General features: G+C 35.9%; 1 protein-coding gene across 1 annotated transcript; it reads left to right on the top strand.

The window, feature by feature from the left end:
• Window positions 1-4,790: 4,790 nt before the first annotated feature.
• On the top strand, window positions 4,791-17,222 carry LOC120330084 (3-galactosyl-N-acetylglucosaminide 4-alpha-L-fucosyltransferase FUT3-like). The gene is made up of 4 exons (XM_078118910.1): window positions 4,791-7,017; window positions 7,190-7,378; window positions 11,422-11,606; window positions 16,511-17,222. Exons 1-4 carry the CDS (start codon window positions 6,737-6,739, stop codon window positions 17,110-17,112), a joined length of 1,257 nt encoding a protein of 418 aa, XP_077975036.1. The 5' UTR covers window positions 4,791-6,736; the 3' UTR covers window positions 17,113-17,222.
• The last annotated feature ends 821 nt before the right edge of the window (window positions 17,223-18,043 follow it).

Raw genomic sequence — 18,043 nt, 5'->3', positions numbered from 1 at the left:
ATTCTGCTCCGCCTACCATAGGCAAAAAATTAGAATTAAATAAATCCAGATTGAAAATATACAGCCACAAATTATACGTCCTCTACCTACCCACAATGCACGCTAGAAATGTTCATATTTTTATTTGCTTTTAAGCAGAACATTTGAGGGCAAGGGAAGCTAATATAAAGTCCGTTGGAAGGAAATACAGTATTGCAATTATAAACGGCTTTGAGTTTTGTGAGCCAGCGTTGCTGACATTCAACATATTCAAATTATTGCGATTTATACAACTGGTATTTTGACGATAATGTAGGATTTTCTTTGACACATAGGTATCATATATCTCACCATCTTTAAAATTTGATAAAGCCCCTTGTTAACCCTAGAATCATACACAACATGCATAATGCATAAATGGATTTTTTTATTTATTTTTCTTGCACCCCGAACGTTACGTTTTCATAAATTCTTCTATTTTTACCCGTCTTTGTCTTTTTTTGTCATTTTTTTTTTGTAGCAGTCAGACTGTGATAAAAATTTATTCAATTTGTGAATTGTTCCAAGGAGAAAATAATAAATTAAACTTGAATCGTAATACGTATATACGTAGTGAAAACCAAATTGCATCCAACAAAGTCACCACAAAACACAATTTTCAACTGGAATGCTACAAGCTGAATGAACCCAAGTATTATGCCAGGTAGTCGGAGTGAAGTTATAAAAGCGTGGCTGATTTTAGACACCGTTATTTGTTATTTCATGGAGCCTGATTACACGGTCCAAAAAGGATTCCATCACATCTGCAATTTTAATGTAGCGATAAAATATAATTCATTTGGTAATAATATAAACGCTAGAAAGATATAGCAACAAATACATATATACCATTAAATGGTATTCCTCGATATCACACTACACTCTGAACCGAATTTAAAAATAAGTACTATTCCGACGTTCAAATCGCAACTCATGATTTTCACAGCACAAGCTTCTCAATGATGTATACATGTTTATAAATGTGGTGTCATAAAATAAACTGTACTGGTGTAATTGCATTCAATCGGCTCTTCGTACTGATTAGTAAAGCCTCCGAGGTGAAGAACTTGTAATGGGAAATTTGAGGCGCTCGCCATTGTGGTGGGATGATACGACGTGTCAAATCTTAGCCAGCATGCGTGGTCTTGATGGTGGTACATAGGTACGTGTAGGTAATTAGGTATGCTCGAACACTCGCTTGACAGTCCGTCAACATGTAGATAATTGAGTTTGTCATAATCATGAACAAATTCAAGTTTATTCGGAGATACAACACATCAAATGTAGTCGAGTATAGGATGCCGCGAGAAGGATAGCATAGGTTTCAGGGTTATCATCTACTTAGATTCAAAAATAAGCACGGATGTCAAACAAAAGGGTACTAGACTGTGATCCCGTTCACGTTTTATTTCCTATTTTACTTTCATGCTCCGTTCTACTTTTGAATTAATAATAAAGCAATCTGTAATATGTTAACATTGAACTAAAAATAAAAGAAGTTCTGTTGGAATATACCAAATAAGATTTCAAAGTTATGTATATTTAAAAGCAGGCTTACTATTCCCGAAGTATCGCACGCTTTCTTACAATCTACCACGTTTTATTAGGTCGGCTTATGTTTCACCAAAGAACCGTTGTAATTCTGATATCCAGAGATTTTTACACGCGCATTGTCGAACTCGTCCAAATATATATTGGGGCCAATGTCCATCGTACGCATCCACTTACAGTGGATATACAGGCACATAGTCCCCAGTGAGATAATTTAATTGAATATACTGATTTCTAGTTGCTGAACGTTTCTAGTTGTGGGGTCGCGAGTATCTGTAGGATTTCATTTTATGTAAATTGGGGTGGCGAAAAAAGTTTGGGACCATTGCTCTAGGCTACATCAGACCTACTAATCATCTATATAATATATGTTTGTTATACACGGTCTTTTCCACTAGTTTGAATAACCTGTTTTATTCATAGATATTTATTATTGAGCCTCCAGCCCAGTAAGCAAGTTTGGTATCTGGAACCGGCACACTCAGGGAAGTAATTGCGCACCCCTGGCTTAGACGGTTTGTTTCATTGGTCTATTGCGCTGATACAAGAGAAAATACCCGTCCCACGAACACCTTAAACGCGGGACCGAGACATGAAGGTCATTGGAAAGTGGGGAATTGACACTTCGCAATATTAACGCTGCGAAGCGTACATACGCGTTGCGTCTAATAATTCTTATTGATGTGTATATAACCTCAATGGTACTATTAAAAATCGTCCCTCGTTTCCGCGGAAGCGTTGTACGCTAAACATGAGCGAGTCAGCCATGGTCCCAAGACAAAATAAGCACGCAACTCAAAAATAAGCACTTTTCTTAGAAACAAGCACATCGTTACTTTATAAGACGCGGTCTAGAACAGTGATTCCCAAAGTGGGCGATATCGCCCCCCAGTGGGCGAAAACGATACAGAGGGGGGCGAAAAAGTCTAAGGGGGCGATAGGGGGGCGATTTCACGAAACCTGTTTTATGTTCGGCGCACTTAATTCTGTACTCTGTGTGCATTGGCAGGCTTGAATCATGTGGGCGATATTCACACGCGAATGGATTTCTGGTCTCGTCTTCGCAGTAAGGTAAGGTAGTTTGCGTATCCCAGTGGTCGGCAAAATACGGCCGGAGTAAAATAATCTGGCCCTGGACGATTCACTGAATGGACCTTTCCCCGACCTTTGACTGCGGAAAATTCTTCCCATACTTTACCATTTTAAAAGTTTCGGGGCTTATTTTAAGAGTGGTTTCGCGAGTTGTTGCCTTTAAAATGAGGTATTTGTTTCAAACTATCATTCTAATACACACCATTCAACAATCTGTTTTTTAAAAGTACCGATAAATTTTAGCCTAGTCTATCACAGCTATTTCTACACTAATTTTTGATTGCTGTATTTAAACTGAAACTCATGGAAAGGCAAAGTAATCATTGACTTATTTGATTTATATTTAAATTTCCGAAAAACAACTAAAAACTAACGAATATAATTCAAAAATGCGAAAATGAGGTAGTGTTCACGACCACGCCTGAAAATCTGTCTGAGTGAGAGTGTCTGAGCGCCTGAGCGGATGCGAAAGGGGGCATTGTTCCCTTTTTTTGCATCTTGCTGATTGGCCAATGTCACGAAGTAAACAAGGAAGTCTATGCCCGGGGAAATATCCAAACGGCGGTTTTGACGATGAAATTTTTTTATTTATAATCTACGCTCGAGGAGTAAATTACATTTTTTTACGTAACAGAATTTATCGTGAGACACGTTTAGACTTAATTATACTATATCCTAACAATCTAGTGAACAGCCACTCGTTTAACGAGCCTACAATGTAATTATAATTAGACAAATGAAAACACGCAGAAAAGTTGATGCTGAGTGCAGGGGTTCAATAGCGCAGTAAATATTCGAATATATTGCGAAGCAATAAGAAAATAAAATTCATATTCTAATCGAGAGATTCATCACTGCTTAATTTTTGTAGGAATGTATCTTCTTAGAGAGAAAATATTTATCAAAATTTCACAAATCATGCGAAAATATTCACTTCGATGTTTGGAAGTACATATTTGTGCAAATCATTATTTTCGAAAATGAACATTACAAAGAACAAGAAAAGAAGTGGGTTGGTGGTGCCCATTTAGAAAATGTTTCAATCTTGGCGTCGTAAAGCTATCCAGCGTGATGCAGCAACGAGACAGTGTCACATTAAATATCATTGTAATATTTTTTTAATAAGACGACTGAGTTGAGTTCACGAATTGTCGCAGTTTTTGCGTGCTGTTCCGTTTTTAACTTCCAAAAAATATATGCGACCCGCAAAAGACTAGCAACCCTGAATTTTGTCCTGCGAGCGACATAAAACTTGCCGACCCCTGGGCCGTAGCCGATAGTCAGTCACGGCTTCTTCCACATCCGAGTCAATGAATCAAAAACAAATGGCTGGTTAATTGTGGAATGGTGATCGGACTGGAGGCCGTGATAGGATGAGGAATCAGGGATGAATTTTTCCGAAATATTTTGGTGCAGGTCATCAGGCTGTACGAATGAATGAGATGTACGAAAATAATTATTATAAGTTTGGGAAAATTAACTTTGTTTTTATTATTTTAATGTGAAATGGGGTGAATTTAGAAAGTGAAAAGCTATAAGGCAAGAGTACACGGCGGTTTTTGAGGTGGTAGAACCCTGGATTCTTTCATTTTCGATCTATTATATGGTGAAAAAGGGGTTTTCAGCCGTGCTACTATTGCTATTAAAACAACGAAATCACCTTTCCATCAGTAAACGGGGTAATTTTAGATATAATAAATAACTCGCTGAAGAACACCAAGCTCATCTATTTCATTAAAAAACACCATAAACTATTATTTGTCTTCTTATTTGGTCTGTAATATATTCGTTTCTGACTGTATATTTTTTTGTAGTGCAGGGGGGCGATGAAGTTGCATAAACTACTTTAGGGGGGCGATGGTCAAAAAAGTTTGGGAACCACTGGTCTAGAAAATAAGCACAAATCTTGGAAATAAGCATGATATGGTAACCCTAGTTGTACTGAAGTCAATCCTCGGTCGCGAATTGATTCATGGGGAAAATATAACCAACGATTTCAAAACGTTGGGAACGTAGATTAAGCTCAAATTTATCTACATCCCAGCTACGAGATCCAGTCGTTACCTTCTTTTGTCACTTTTGTCACTGGCTTGAATAATGCTTGATTTGGTCGACCTCATTCCAATGCCGAGGAGGCGTGTTGGTCATGGTGTTCTACTTTAAAAAGCCTCGTAAAGAAACTGCCTTGGATTGCTTTATTTTCGTACGCTTTTCGAACTTGCCAAATTTTATTTTTATAATTGATTTCCATATATGATATAGTACTAGTCGTGGCGTCATTATTTACAAATAGTTATTAACTTCGCTGTAAGAGGGTGTGGCAACGTTCCGATTTGGTCGCGCTCGAAATGTCCTGATTCTCCCGCATAAGACTAAATATGAAAGGAAACGACAAGAATGTATTTGGTTTATGGGTTACAGTATACTTTTTTATGACTTTATTTAGACTGGGATTTTTTCCACATTTCAATACATGGCCTTCCTGTAAGAGATGGAACTGTGCTATAACAATGTATAAGACTGTGGATTAAACACATGATTATATAGTATTTTCTGAGGCTTCATTTTAACTGTATGATATAGTTTAAATGAATACAGAGAGCAGCAGGCGATTAAAAAGTGATTTTTTTGTCATATCACATTGTTTCCGACCGGGTGGTAGGTTGAGAGAAATTTAGCGGCCTGGTACCGACGGCATGGGTTACAATTATATGTTTACAAAAAAAAAATTCAGCCTGCCTGATGCGTAACTCAAACTGGTGATCAAATAAATAATTTCATTTCTCTCTGTTAACGCAAAATTTCGTTTCATTAGAAAGAGGAAAAAAAAAACATCCTACCTGTAAGGTAAAGAAATGAGGTTACGTATTGCATACGTATTTGCTATTTTATGTGTCGTTTTATGTTATGTTTTTTTCCATCGAGTTCGCAACGCTTTTTGGGTTTTTCATACTGACAAAAATATTGAAACAAAAGGTAAGTGGTATCGTATTTTTTATGTTAATGTCATCCATCTATTTTCTTAAACTTTTTGCGCAATACATCTTCTTGTCCCGCAGATAATCTCATAGAAGTAGTTCTCGTCGAATACAACTGTTTCTTAAATTTACATCTCACGGCGTTTGGTAAATCATTTCTTATGTTAATATGATATAATCATAACAAAATACACATGAACATAATATATCACAAAGATATAAACAGTTTTACAGATTATTAACATGCTTCCGTCTCAGATTTCGAAGTTGGATTAACTATAATTTAAGCTTGAAACACAACAGGTCCGCACAATCACCGCTATTCTGTCCCCACTATCGTAATTTCTAGAATGCATAGTCGAATGCCACCATATTTGATAGTAGCTATATTTGGGTTCACTGAATATTTAGGGCTGCCGGGTTCATTTACTACTCGTTCTTAAAAAATAGAATTTCTTGAATAACAAAAAACTCATTTTTTATTATAAATGAGAGAGAGAGAGGGGATAAAATTAATATATATTCGGACAAGATGACATGCGGCAATAATTTTCTTCCTTTGTTATGATTGAAAGGTTGATTGAAGCTGAGCGATGGATGCGTATCCATTCAAAACTCCAAACTACAAATTTCAACTATTCATTTAATTACCTGCTGTTGTAGTCCGCCATTTTGCTTGATTACGTATATTATGAATAATCTTCATGAGCTTCCAAAATCTGTGTTTGAGTAGTTCGGGCGGGGGAGATAAGTGAATACACTCGTTTTTTGATATTGAAGGGGATCGTTTCAGTTCAAAGAGTTCATACGATTATTTAGATAAATATGCCGTTTCATCCGTTGGATGATCATTTCCACAAATAGATTGTAAGCACGCAACTGGCTACTGGTTTATTGCCAAAACGGTATTATTATTGAACATAATGTATAAGTATTGCATGATTTTCCAAATAAGGTTTATATTAGAAACATTTCTGAATTGTTATTACCTGCTTCAGACATTGTACACATATTAGAAGTGTATCATTCAGCTGGCGGCTGTGTCTATAGTAGTACAACGCTGCACACACTTAAACAAATCGTCATGGAATTTAATTATGAATGCTGAGTTTGAGTTTGTCTCGGTTATACTAGGCTCAATTTATTTAAACATAACTAAAACATTTTTCGACACACTGAATACGAAAGAAAATCACAGACCAAAAATTCTTATATGGTCAAAACCATACCGTAAAATCGAGTGGTATTTACCTGATCTACCTGGTGAAAATGGAGGATGCGATATTACGGTGAATCGCAGTGAATATGAGAGAAGCGAAGCAGTTTTGTTTTTCATGAAATCTTGTGTATCTAATGACTTGCCGGACCCTACCAAAAGGTACATTATACAAATTATATTTTAAATATTCGAATTTATATTTATTATTTTATTTCTTGAAAATACATTTCAATATTGGAATTTACAGTTTGTATCTAGTTAGACCCATTACGCCGCCTCACCCCATTGTCATTTCATTGTATAATTGTCACCATAAATCATTACAATTCAGGTCTCCAAATCAAGCGTTTGTATGGTGGGCTCACGAGTCGCCATGGACTGTTCTACATTATTATCATTATGAACTGAAAGATTTCAATAATTATTTTAATTGGACAATGACATACCGACGTGATTCAGATGTTCTGGCCTCGTTTGCACCTACTCCAAGTTTGGATTATTTTCTTTATAAATTTGGCAGGTACGGTTAAACGATCCTTTTTCGTACGAAAAATATAATATCAATAAGTATTTTCTTCAAAAAACAGGGAAAAGCTCGCAATTTAAATTCATGACGAGCTATTGCATAGAATAACAAATTATTGGCACATCAGATAACCAATTATTTTGAAATGAGTATACTTTGAATTATGCGTATTTTACAATGGCTTTTAGGCGCAATGTGGCCGCTCACTTCGGTGGTACTGGAATGATTTATCTTAATGGGCAGTGTGTATTAAAACTTTTTTAATTTCTGACGGTTCAGTGATCAAAGTGCTTCTGAGAAGGTGTTTTCATCTTGCAGGACAATCTGATTTGATGATTTTCTATCTGTTATACCCTAGTCCAGTGGTTCCCAAACGCTGGTCCGGTGCCGGTCCGCGAAGCATTTTTGCCGGTCCGCGGGGAATTTCATTTTGTTGTTTTTCTACCGTCTCAATCGCTTTACCGAAGCCGAAAAGACGAAGTTACGTTGGTTTATTACGCAATTTCTCTTCTGTCGTCATATTGCTGTTTGATACGTGCGGGATGGCCCGGCGACGTCTTAGCGCCGAGTAATCACACTTTTGGGTTTTTCGGTTTCGATTCATCGCGACAGCGCTCCGTCAAACCTCGCAAGATTCAGAAAACTGGAAATCAGCATGCGTGATTTTTCCGTTCTGCATGCTCCAAATAAAAGGTTATGAATATTTCCTTGTTTAGGCCAGAAAACTGTCAAGAACAGTAGAATATTCCAGAGCTTCACCGTGACACCCAGTGAGATATGAATTTGTTGCGACCCTGCAGGTGGTCACGAAAAGCGTAACGAAACCGGGGCCCGCTGGGATATATTCCGGGTGATGCACAGCAGGATTTTTAGCCTGGTGCTAAGTTAGGAACGACTTTATCATTGTAATACAAGTTCATTTTGTTTGGGGCGTCGATCAGCTGCAGAGGGATTGATATGAAGAACCCGACGACACCTTTACTTCACAGTCCAGATTTATAAAAGAATCATTGTCACAATTCATTCTTGAGCTCTCTTGATAACGAATACCCATCGCTGAGTAATCGAGCAACCAAACAGTTGTTCGAATTTCCAACCAGTTACTTTTAGCATTAATTAAAACGAAGCGAATAAATTGACTGCGGGTCGATGCAGAGCTACACTCTTAACAGAAAAAGAGGATATTTGCCATTTCCACCCCCTCCATTGGGGAGTAGTGATAAATTTTCCGCCTTATTTCGTTGCATAATTTTATATACACCGTGCTAATGCATTCACAGGGTGTGTTACCAAACATTTTCTCCACTAAACTTGGTGGAAATGCATGAACGCATCATGTCACGTGATATCGAGATGACTGTGACGATGTGAGAAGGCTGAACGCTATTGGCTGAAATCGTTTCGAATATTTTTATGCGCGGGGACTTGACTTGTCTGTGCATAGCAGACTGTCTGCGGTAAACAACTCTAATTTTCAATAGATAGAATAAGTGGGTGTGCACAGTTTGTGTTGAACTAGTCTCAAGCTACAATATGTGGAAAACTTACATTGTGTGGAGAGGTCTGGAGGTTTAAGCTTGTGGTACAGGTAAGATTTCGAATTATTAAGTTGATGCTGATAAACAAACGCAAAATTATAGTACCGGTACGGTACCTTAATCTAGCCATAATTAAACAATCGATCAGTCAATCCACTACTACTATTAGCCTACAGTGTTCATGTGGATTCAGATTGCGTTCAGCTAACGTTGCCAGTCAAGCAAACCAAAGCTTTGTTTGCTAATGCTGTAATGTCAAGTGACCAGTACTAGATAAGACTAGGCTATAGCCTATAACGATAAATACAGAAATTTAACGTTATCAGTAACTTATATCGTGAGTCGTATATTCTGAACTTCGTACAAGTAACGTGAGCTACGGTATTCTATCTCAACTAGCCTAGATACTTTTGATTTGCCAAACTTCAGATCTTGTCAAGCTTTGTTTGCTAACGTTAAGTGACCAGTGCTAGGCCTAGATAATAATGGTCTAATAATGGTACATGTTTTTAAATCTAGTGCGTTGTATTTGGGAGTAAAATACAGTGCGAAAATGAATAAAATAATGTCACCATTACAAACATATTGTTGAAAATAACTTTCTATTCAGGATGTTGATTTTCTTGAAAATGAAGATGATCACAGTATTGGAACTCAAGTAGCTAATAGCAGAGAAACTAAATGGGAGAAATTTAGCAGATGAGCAGTGAACAACTGATAGGTTGGTACATGTTTTTAAATCTAGTGCGTTGTATTTGGGTGTAAAATACAGTGTTGAGAATGAATGAAATAATGTCACCATTACAAACATATTGTTGAAATTTTTGATTCTATATAGCCTATATGTAGATGTATGATGATATCACTCTATGCTTTAAAATCATGAAGAGTTAGAATCAATACTTATTACTTATGTCTAGCCCTAGTGGATTGGGATATAACTTAGTTTAGTAAAATTCGTCTATTTCAATATGACCTTGGTAAAAAGACAAACTGAAAAAATAGAATTCGTCTATTTCAATATGACCTTGGTAAAAAGACAAACTGAAAAAATAGCTAGTCTGTGCTGTTCAGCACTTTTATAAATTACTATCATAAATTACTTGTCCAGTACAAGAACTCCAATTCAGTTGGAAACATTTTTATTGAATATGTTCGAAGTTAAACATGCGACCGTTTTTCTACTGCACTCATCATATACTCAAGACATACTCATCTAATCTATTTTTTTGTATTTTTAGACTGTAAGTCCATTCCAATGATGAACTCTGGATCATCACTAGATCACAGTTCGAATGAAAGCTTTAATTACACAAAAGCAGTGGCAGTGATGGACTCTTTGTTACAGGATTTTCAATCTACAAATACCATTAGGTAGCAGAAAAGCTTGACATTCATCACAGTATGCCTACTGCTCCTGCCAAATGAAGAATTCCCATTCAAAAAACAAAAAAGGCGTAACTTGACTTTCTCATTACGACTGTATTTATTTGCGACTTTTAGTAGTCAATTTCGCCGAATATTTACTGTTTTAATAAATTGTTTAAATCTTGAAAACCTGTCGTGGTTTCATGCTTCCTTTGGGTGGTTATAGTACGTTTCCAGGCTTGCAAGAAGGTTGATCGTCCTATCGATTTGGGTGGGGTTGTTAGGGTGGAAATGTTAAACACCTACCCGAAGGGTGGAAGAAGTAGAAAACCTTGTGAACCAAATATTTCGGTGGGAATTACCACTTTTTTCATTTAGAGTGTACGCGTGCAAATCCTTTTTTTGATGCATCGTTTGCAATCCCGTATTGAAAACGAAACAGTAGCAAAATTCTCACTGGAGTCAATTGGGTTTGTAGTACATGATTTGGCATGTACATGTTTTTTTATGTGAGATGTGTGCCTTTTTTACGCATAACGCAGCACTGCATTTTGTTACGCAAATATGTGTTGTTATTTTATGTTTCACCCATTTCAATTATTGGCCGGCCCATTATTTGATAATTTTTCCTCATGGGAAATGTTTTTAAGGGGAACTTTTTTTTTCTAAAAGCATAGTAATTGCCCGACATCACGCAAATAAATGTTATTATTTCCTGTTCCACACATTCAATTTTGCCGGTCCGCGTGTACATTTTATTTATTTTTACCGGTCCGCCAGGGTAGAAAGGTTGGGAACCATTGCGGCCTAGTCCATCATTCTTAATAAGCACCAGCATACTATATCTTCTCGAAGAAAGATTTACTGCCTTTACTCCCAGTTTTACGTCATATGTGAATCCAATCCTTCCTAACTATTTTTTTTTATAAATGTGCTAATTTCGGCTGGACAAAATAGATGTACTAAATTGTTTTAAAAGTGTGTATGAATATAAAAATTCATTTCACGTTCATTTTATACTTCCTTTGACGAATTATATAGCCTAAAATTATTGTCATCCCTGCGCAGACACGTTAGATGAATTCAAACTTTATTATACTAGAAATTATATGCTATCGTTGCGTTAAACAGACAAAATGAGATGACAGAGGCTGAACTCCTTGAACGTCCAACAATGTCAGAAGATAGATTTCGTGAAGAGATCGGTTTGTTAATGTCGAAAAAAACAAAAATGATTTCATGGGTTGTCAGCGATTGCAAAGTCGTCGCAGGAGCAGCAAAAAGAATGCAATTAGTTGAGGAGATGACAAAGGATGGTGAGCAGCTTGCTTTTAATATAATAGCCACAGATCCAATTGCATTGTCATGTTGTGTCTTCTCGTTTTAAGCATTGATATATATGCGGTTTTGAATATACTCTTTAAATTTGTAGGAAAGGGAATTTAAGTGCTGAACGTGTTTTCAATGATCTATAACAGGGGTCACCAAACTTTTTTGACCGCGGGCCGGGTATGACTCAAATTGTGTTGAAACGGGCCGGATGAATATTTTTGTCAATGCAATACAATAAATTCACAAATGTTGGGAATATCGCAGAATATAGATCGAGAACATCATAGGAAAAAAAATTAACAAGATTTCTATATCTAGACAACTATCCTGAGTTTAGCTGTTATCAAAACGTTGCTGTCATGAATTAGAAATGTTACAAAATCCGCGGCAAAAAATGTACGCATCACTTCTGCTAAGTACCATTACGTCGTGTTGAAATACCGCTCATAAAAACGACTGCCTGCTGTAGCTTGGAATTCTATGAAATTTAAACAACTATTATCTGGTATTTGAATTTTTTCATTAGCGCATAAATTTCCCAACATTCGACGCTTTTAAAAATTACGCTCCAGTTATACGTAGTGCAAATTATTGATATTGTCTATGGACACCAATAAAATTTATATGGACGTGTGTATTTCTTGTCTAACTTGATACTTACCAATTTTTAGGAATTTCGTACAATCAGAACATCGTTAATTATTACCCACAATGAACCACTCTCAAACTATCATGCACAACTCCAGCGTTTATTTGCGACGATCTTTCGGCGGTGTCAATGACCGTTGCCAGAATAAAATCCTGAAATTATCTCAATATAACATACCTACATGAATATCCGCATTAAAGCAGTACAAAAGTTAGTGTGCCTTTTGAAATTGGAGCAGTACGCGAGGGATTACAGTACTGTTAGCACAAAATGCACATTCGACGTTTATTTTAGCACGAAAAACAAACAGTTTCGTCGCAAGCAAGCGCCACGAGTGTACAAGTGTATCGTAGAAAACGTTACGTACTGGTAGCATTCAAAGTCGCAAAAACGAAGTTTTGTTTACAACCACGACTGAAAATCTGTCAGGGTGACAAAAGTGTCTGAGCGGATGCGGAAAGGCCTATTATTACGTCACTTTTCTGCATCTCGCCGATTGGCCAATGTTACGAAATAAACAAGAACGATGATGCTCGTGAAAATCTTCCTTAGAAAAAAATTTAGCCATTTTTGCGTGTTATTGCGGAACGGATAAAATGACGCCGCGGGCCGGATAAAATGACGTCGCGGGCCGGATCCGGCCCGCGGGCCGTAGTTTGGTGACCCCTGATCTATAAGCACAATGTTTTATCGCTGGTCAAAAGACCTATCTAAAGCATTTTTAAATATAACTTTCCTGAAATTCTTCAAGGCATAATAAGGTGAACGAAAAAATTCAGATTACTAATTTGTCTGATGGCGCCGAGATTGTGCTAATGTTTGATATTAAAAATTTTACTTGTCACAAATAAAATCTAGTAATAAATCAAATATTCGCAACGATATATTTTAAGCACGCGCATTCGCATTTGAATAAGCTTTAGTTTGGTATTCTGCAGAAAAACTTGGTACAAGTTAGGTTCATGCTAGTACGTATGTAACAAATAATTGCAAAAATGGCGATTTGAACAAACAAAATAAATTTTTTCAGATTTTTTGATGCACTTTGTTCTACTGGTAGGAAACAAGAGCGATTCATATTAGTTATATTTTGTTTCAAACCTCTACTTTACTTCATAATGATGATATTATCAATTTAAATTCATTCATTCCACTGTTATATTACCCAATTTTTCGGCCTGATTTTTTTTTTTGGGGGGGGGGGGGGGTCTTCTTATGCTTGGACGAGTTAGATAATTTTCATTTTTTGGTGTCGCCTTATTATGTATTAGGTAATGTTCTTTTATGGTGGATGCAATCGCGAGTTGAACACAATTAGATTAAAATTTAAAGACAGTTTGAATTCCGGTAGTTATTATGGATTGAATATTATACTACTTATGGATTGAATATTATACTATTTTAACCAATTGGCAAACGCGGCGAGCGCTCAAAAGGCAGTGCATGGTAATTTGAGATTTCGATGTTGATGCGATTTTGCTACCCCGACTTATTGACAGGTTATAGGCGAAAAACCACTTTTTCAGGCTCAGAAACGGGCCTCGTCTTATTTACCGGGTAGACTTATTCGCCAGGAAATACTGTATATCATAAATTCAAGTCTAAATTAAATTGTGATTGTTAAAAATTAACTTCAAGGGAATTAATCAGCATGGAGGATTCTTAACATATCAGTCCAGGGATGGCCAATACCGAATAGTTCACTATTTCGAATACATTCGAAATTATTATTTTCGAATATGAAATTTCGAATACTTCGAAAATAAAATCCAGTAATAGAATCTAAGTGTATGAAGAAATTTTCATACAATAAACATTGAAATAACTTCTATCTACAACCTGGCTATATTACCAGGCATTTCATGTTTGCAGATTATTGCGAAATATATTTTATATAACATGAGTTGTGTTAATTAACAGAATTAAAATAATACGACAAGGCATTTTAAATAGTGGTATCGGTGATGGATTTGAATGCTTGCGCAAACAAAATAATCCTAGTAAAACGCCCATACTTTAAAGACCAACCATTATCCAAAAAGCGGGATAAAGTATGAGTTCTTTTTCAGACTTGTGACAATTTTTTCGTGAGTACAAAAATACGAATCAAAAAGTAATTATATTCGGGAACTTTACCACACATTTTAAGTCCGCAGATCGCCGTTGTATGTTTGTGTAATAATACTTTTATTATTTTATAAATACGAAAATAGGGTTCAAAAACTATTTATAATCGGGTAGTTTACGACACATTCAATGTCCACAGATCACCGTTGTATTTTGTAAATACGAAAATAGGAATCAAAAATTAATATCAATCGCGAGTTTGCCTCACAATTTATGTCCACAGAATGCCGTGATATTGTGCCCGAATATAATTAATTTTTGATTCTTATTTTCGTACTCACGAAAAAATTGTCACAAGTCGGAAAAATAATTTATACTTTATTACACATTCAAGTCCACAAATCGCCGTTGTATTTTTGAGTTATAATAGTTGTAATATTTTGTAAATACGAATCCGAAATTAATTATAATTGGGCAGTTTACCACACATTTCATGCCCACAAATACCCGTGGTATTTGGTATTAATACTTTCATTATCGATACTTTTGACCATCATTATCAAAATTATTTGCCAGAAAGCGGGTGAAAGTATTTTTCAAATAAATCAACTTGTTTCCCAACTTGTGACAATTTATTGGATATCGTAACAATTACGGCTATAAATACCGTATTTCCCGGCTAATAAGTCTACATGGCAAATAGAACGATGTATATTTTTAGCACTCAAAAAAAGGGGGTTTTCCATATAGGCCTCCAAGAAGACGTGTAGAAAAATTGTTCCCTGTTGTTCAGTTATGCTAATATGCGATAATAATAATGTTTAGAACCAGATCACGTTTGTTTAGTAGAATCATACTCACAGAATTAACTATTTTCAACAATAAAGCGGTAATTTTAAGTTAAAAATCACAATCATTTTGAACAATCTATAATTTTATAGGGTCAGAACAGAACCAGATCATGTTTGTTTGGTAGAACCATACTCACGGAATTAACTATTCTCAACAACGAAGCGGTAAATTTAAATTATAAAGCGGCAATCATTTTGGACAACCTATCAACCCGAATGTTGAAATAATTTTGGAAAGTGATAAGTACCACACGGTACGTCCACGGGTTCTTTCACAGCTGTGTTTCATGTCCCTGTCGTTTTCTGCTGAATCGGCAAAACCAACGGGTCATAAATCACTTACTTTATCTCGGTGGCGGTGGCCGTGTTTTCTCTTTTAGGTAACGATAACCGGCCTACAATTAAATATCATGATTGGCAGACCCATAAGAACCAAATATAAGGTTAACACAAATTATGCTTGAAAAGACTAATGCGAAAAATAAGCAGGCCACATAGAATAAAATAAACATGCTTTCTCAATAAGGCGCCCCTCCCCCCCAAAAATCAAGCCAAAATTGGGTCTAGAAAAGCGACTTATTAGCGGGAAATACGGTGATTGTCGATTTTTCGACTAATGGAAATGATTTTGTGAATTAAAAGACGAATGTCGGCAATGTCCACCAACGCAAACGTGCAAATGTGTCGCAACACTATGCGACGTACATTCGCGCTGAATATAAACAATCAAAATGCCGACTCTATTTCATTGTCTCATTACAATACGTGAGAAAGCGTAAAAAGTCGTTTGAAGATTCCGGTAAAACGAAACACCGTGTTTACGGCGAAAAGTGACTACTATTCGTAATTATTCGGAAATGAGCCGAATAGGTATTCGAATACTTTGATATTCGAATAATTTCGAATATTCGATTCGTTTTGGACAACCCTGCATATCACATTGACTTTTCAACAATAATATCAATAGATTCTGTAATTTTGAGAGACAATAACAATAGATATCTGAGAAACGACTATACCTAACGCTAAGAAGTTACTTTGTAGATGCAAGACATAGTTAATCAAAAACATAGATAGTTCTCAACTACACGTAATAGAATAAAAATAGATACGAAATTAAAAACGAAAAGGTAACGAAAAAAATTGAAAATCATTATCATTTCGCAAAATTTGTTTATATTTAAAACATATTTTTTCTAATTTGAAACGAGATGATATCATGTTAATTGGTTTGAACCCTTTCATTGATGAAAGGCTAATATTTATGAATATATATTAGTGTTCTGTTTTCTAAAATCTAATTTCAGTTATATTTTTGCAGGTCTTCTGGATGTGGATAGATACGGAAAATGCGCCAACCGCCCTATTGCAAATGATGTCAACGTACTACTCGAAACTATAAAGAAATATAAATTTTACTTGTCGTTTGAGAATTCTTTACATTGTAGAGACTACATAACCGAGAAAACTTTTTATAATGCAATCGTTGGCGGTATTGTTCCTGTTATAAATGGCCCTACACGAGAAGATGTCTCGGCAATATTGCCAAAACGATCTTTTATCCATTTAGAAGATTTTGAAAATCTGAATAAATTGGCTGAATATTTGAAATATCTAGATTCTAATGACACGGCGTATCTAGAATATTTTAATTGGTGGAAAGAACCAGGAACTCACATCATACCAAGATATGGCTTCAATTTTGGACCACAACATGAAAATAGCAATTCTTCAAACTGGTTTCAATTTTGGAAAGCCGAAGATGTCATACAGAGGGGGATGATGGAATTCGAATGGAAGCGCTTCGGTCTTTATCATCTTTGCAGAAAATTGCGTAACAAGGAACACATAACAACTTCGAAAGTAGTTGCAGATCTCAACCAATGGTGGTATGGTACCGAGTCCGAAGAATGCATCCGGTAGACTTGACCCAATAAAATGTCTAGGATTATTTTTGTTGAATATATGGCCTAGTCACATGTACTTATGCACTATTATAGATTTCACTGTAAAAGTCTTCTGAATCTTTGCTCCAAAGGGGAACACTGGAGAGCTCTGATGATATTATCCAGTCTGTTGTATAAAACAGTGTAGCCTTTCTGTTGGGGTTAAGTTAGTTAGTCTGACTACATCGTCTATGCTTCTGTGCTAGTAGTTTCGTATGTGTATAATGACGCTTGTCTGAAAAAGTCCGAATTTAGTTAGAAATGCGAGTTCAACAAGGTTCTTTGAATCGCGTACACTTACAGAAGTTTTTTTTATTAAGAACAATTTTGGAAATGATCAAAGTTTTTTGTTATATTATTAATAAACTATAAAATATATAAATGTTAGTTCAGTCCAGGAGAAATCCAGTGAAAATGTGACTCACGAGCGTAAGATTCAGAGTTTATGAACATGAGCATTTACACGTAACACACACAGGGTTTCCCGGCGTCATAGGTAATGTGCTGAAAACAATTAAGGAGTCCATCATTCCATGTCCAATATAAACATGCAAAAAAGAATTGTACTATATTATAGAAAAAGGCTGTGCACCTGAAGAATGTTCTTTTTGGGTTCAAATAAAATTAAAATAAGGCTGACCGCGTAATTCATTTCGTATGGTAAAGAAAAATTAAGGTTGCTAGATTGGTAATTTAGATGTACAAGAATCAAGTATGGGCAAGAATATTAACACAGTCGTGAAGGCATCAAATTTTTAAATATGTTATCCCACATGTTTTATATTTTTTCAAGCATTTGATAGTAAAGTGAAATTGTTTTGCAGGCAAAGCACAAAAAGCTATGACGATCATTCCTACGAAAAATATATAGCCTTCACCACCATTTTTTGAGGAACCGGTGAAGGCAA

This window comes from Styela clava, chromosome 12, assembly GCF_964204865.1.
Source record: "Styela clava chromosome 12, kaStyClav1.hap1.2, whole genome shotgun sequence".
Classification (NCBI taxonomy): domain Eukaryota; kingdom Metazoa; phylum Chordata; class Ascidiacea; order Stolidobranchia; family Styelidae; genus Styela; species Styela clava.
The sequence above is the reverse complement of the archived record's forward strand: the minus strand, read 5'-3'. Positions and strand labels throughout refer to the sequence as shown.

Coding starts and splice junctions, on each gene's coding strand:
- LOC120330084 (XM_078118910.1), top strand. CDS start 6,737: ATGAATGCTGAGTTTGAGTTTGTCTCGGTTATACTAGGCTCAATTTAT. Junction 7,379..11,421: donor TTTCTTTATAAATTTGGCAG/GTACGGTTAAAC, acceptor TGCGTTAAACAG/ACAAAATGAGATGACAGAGG. Junction 11,607..16,510: donor TGAGGAGATGACAAAGGATG/GTGAGCAGCTTG, acceptor ATATTTTTGCAG/GTCTTCTGGATGTGGATAGA.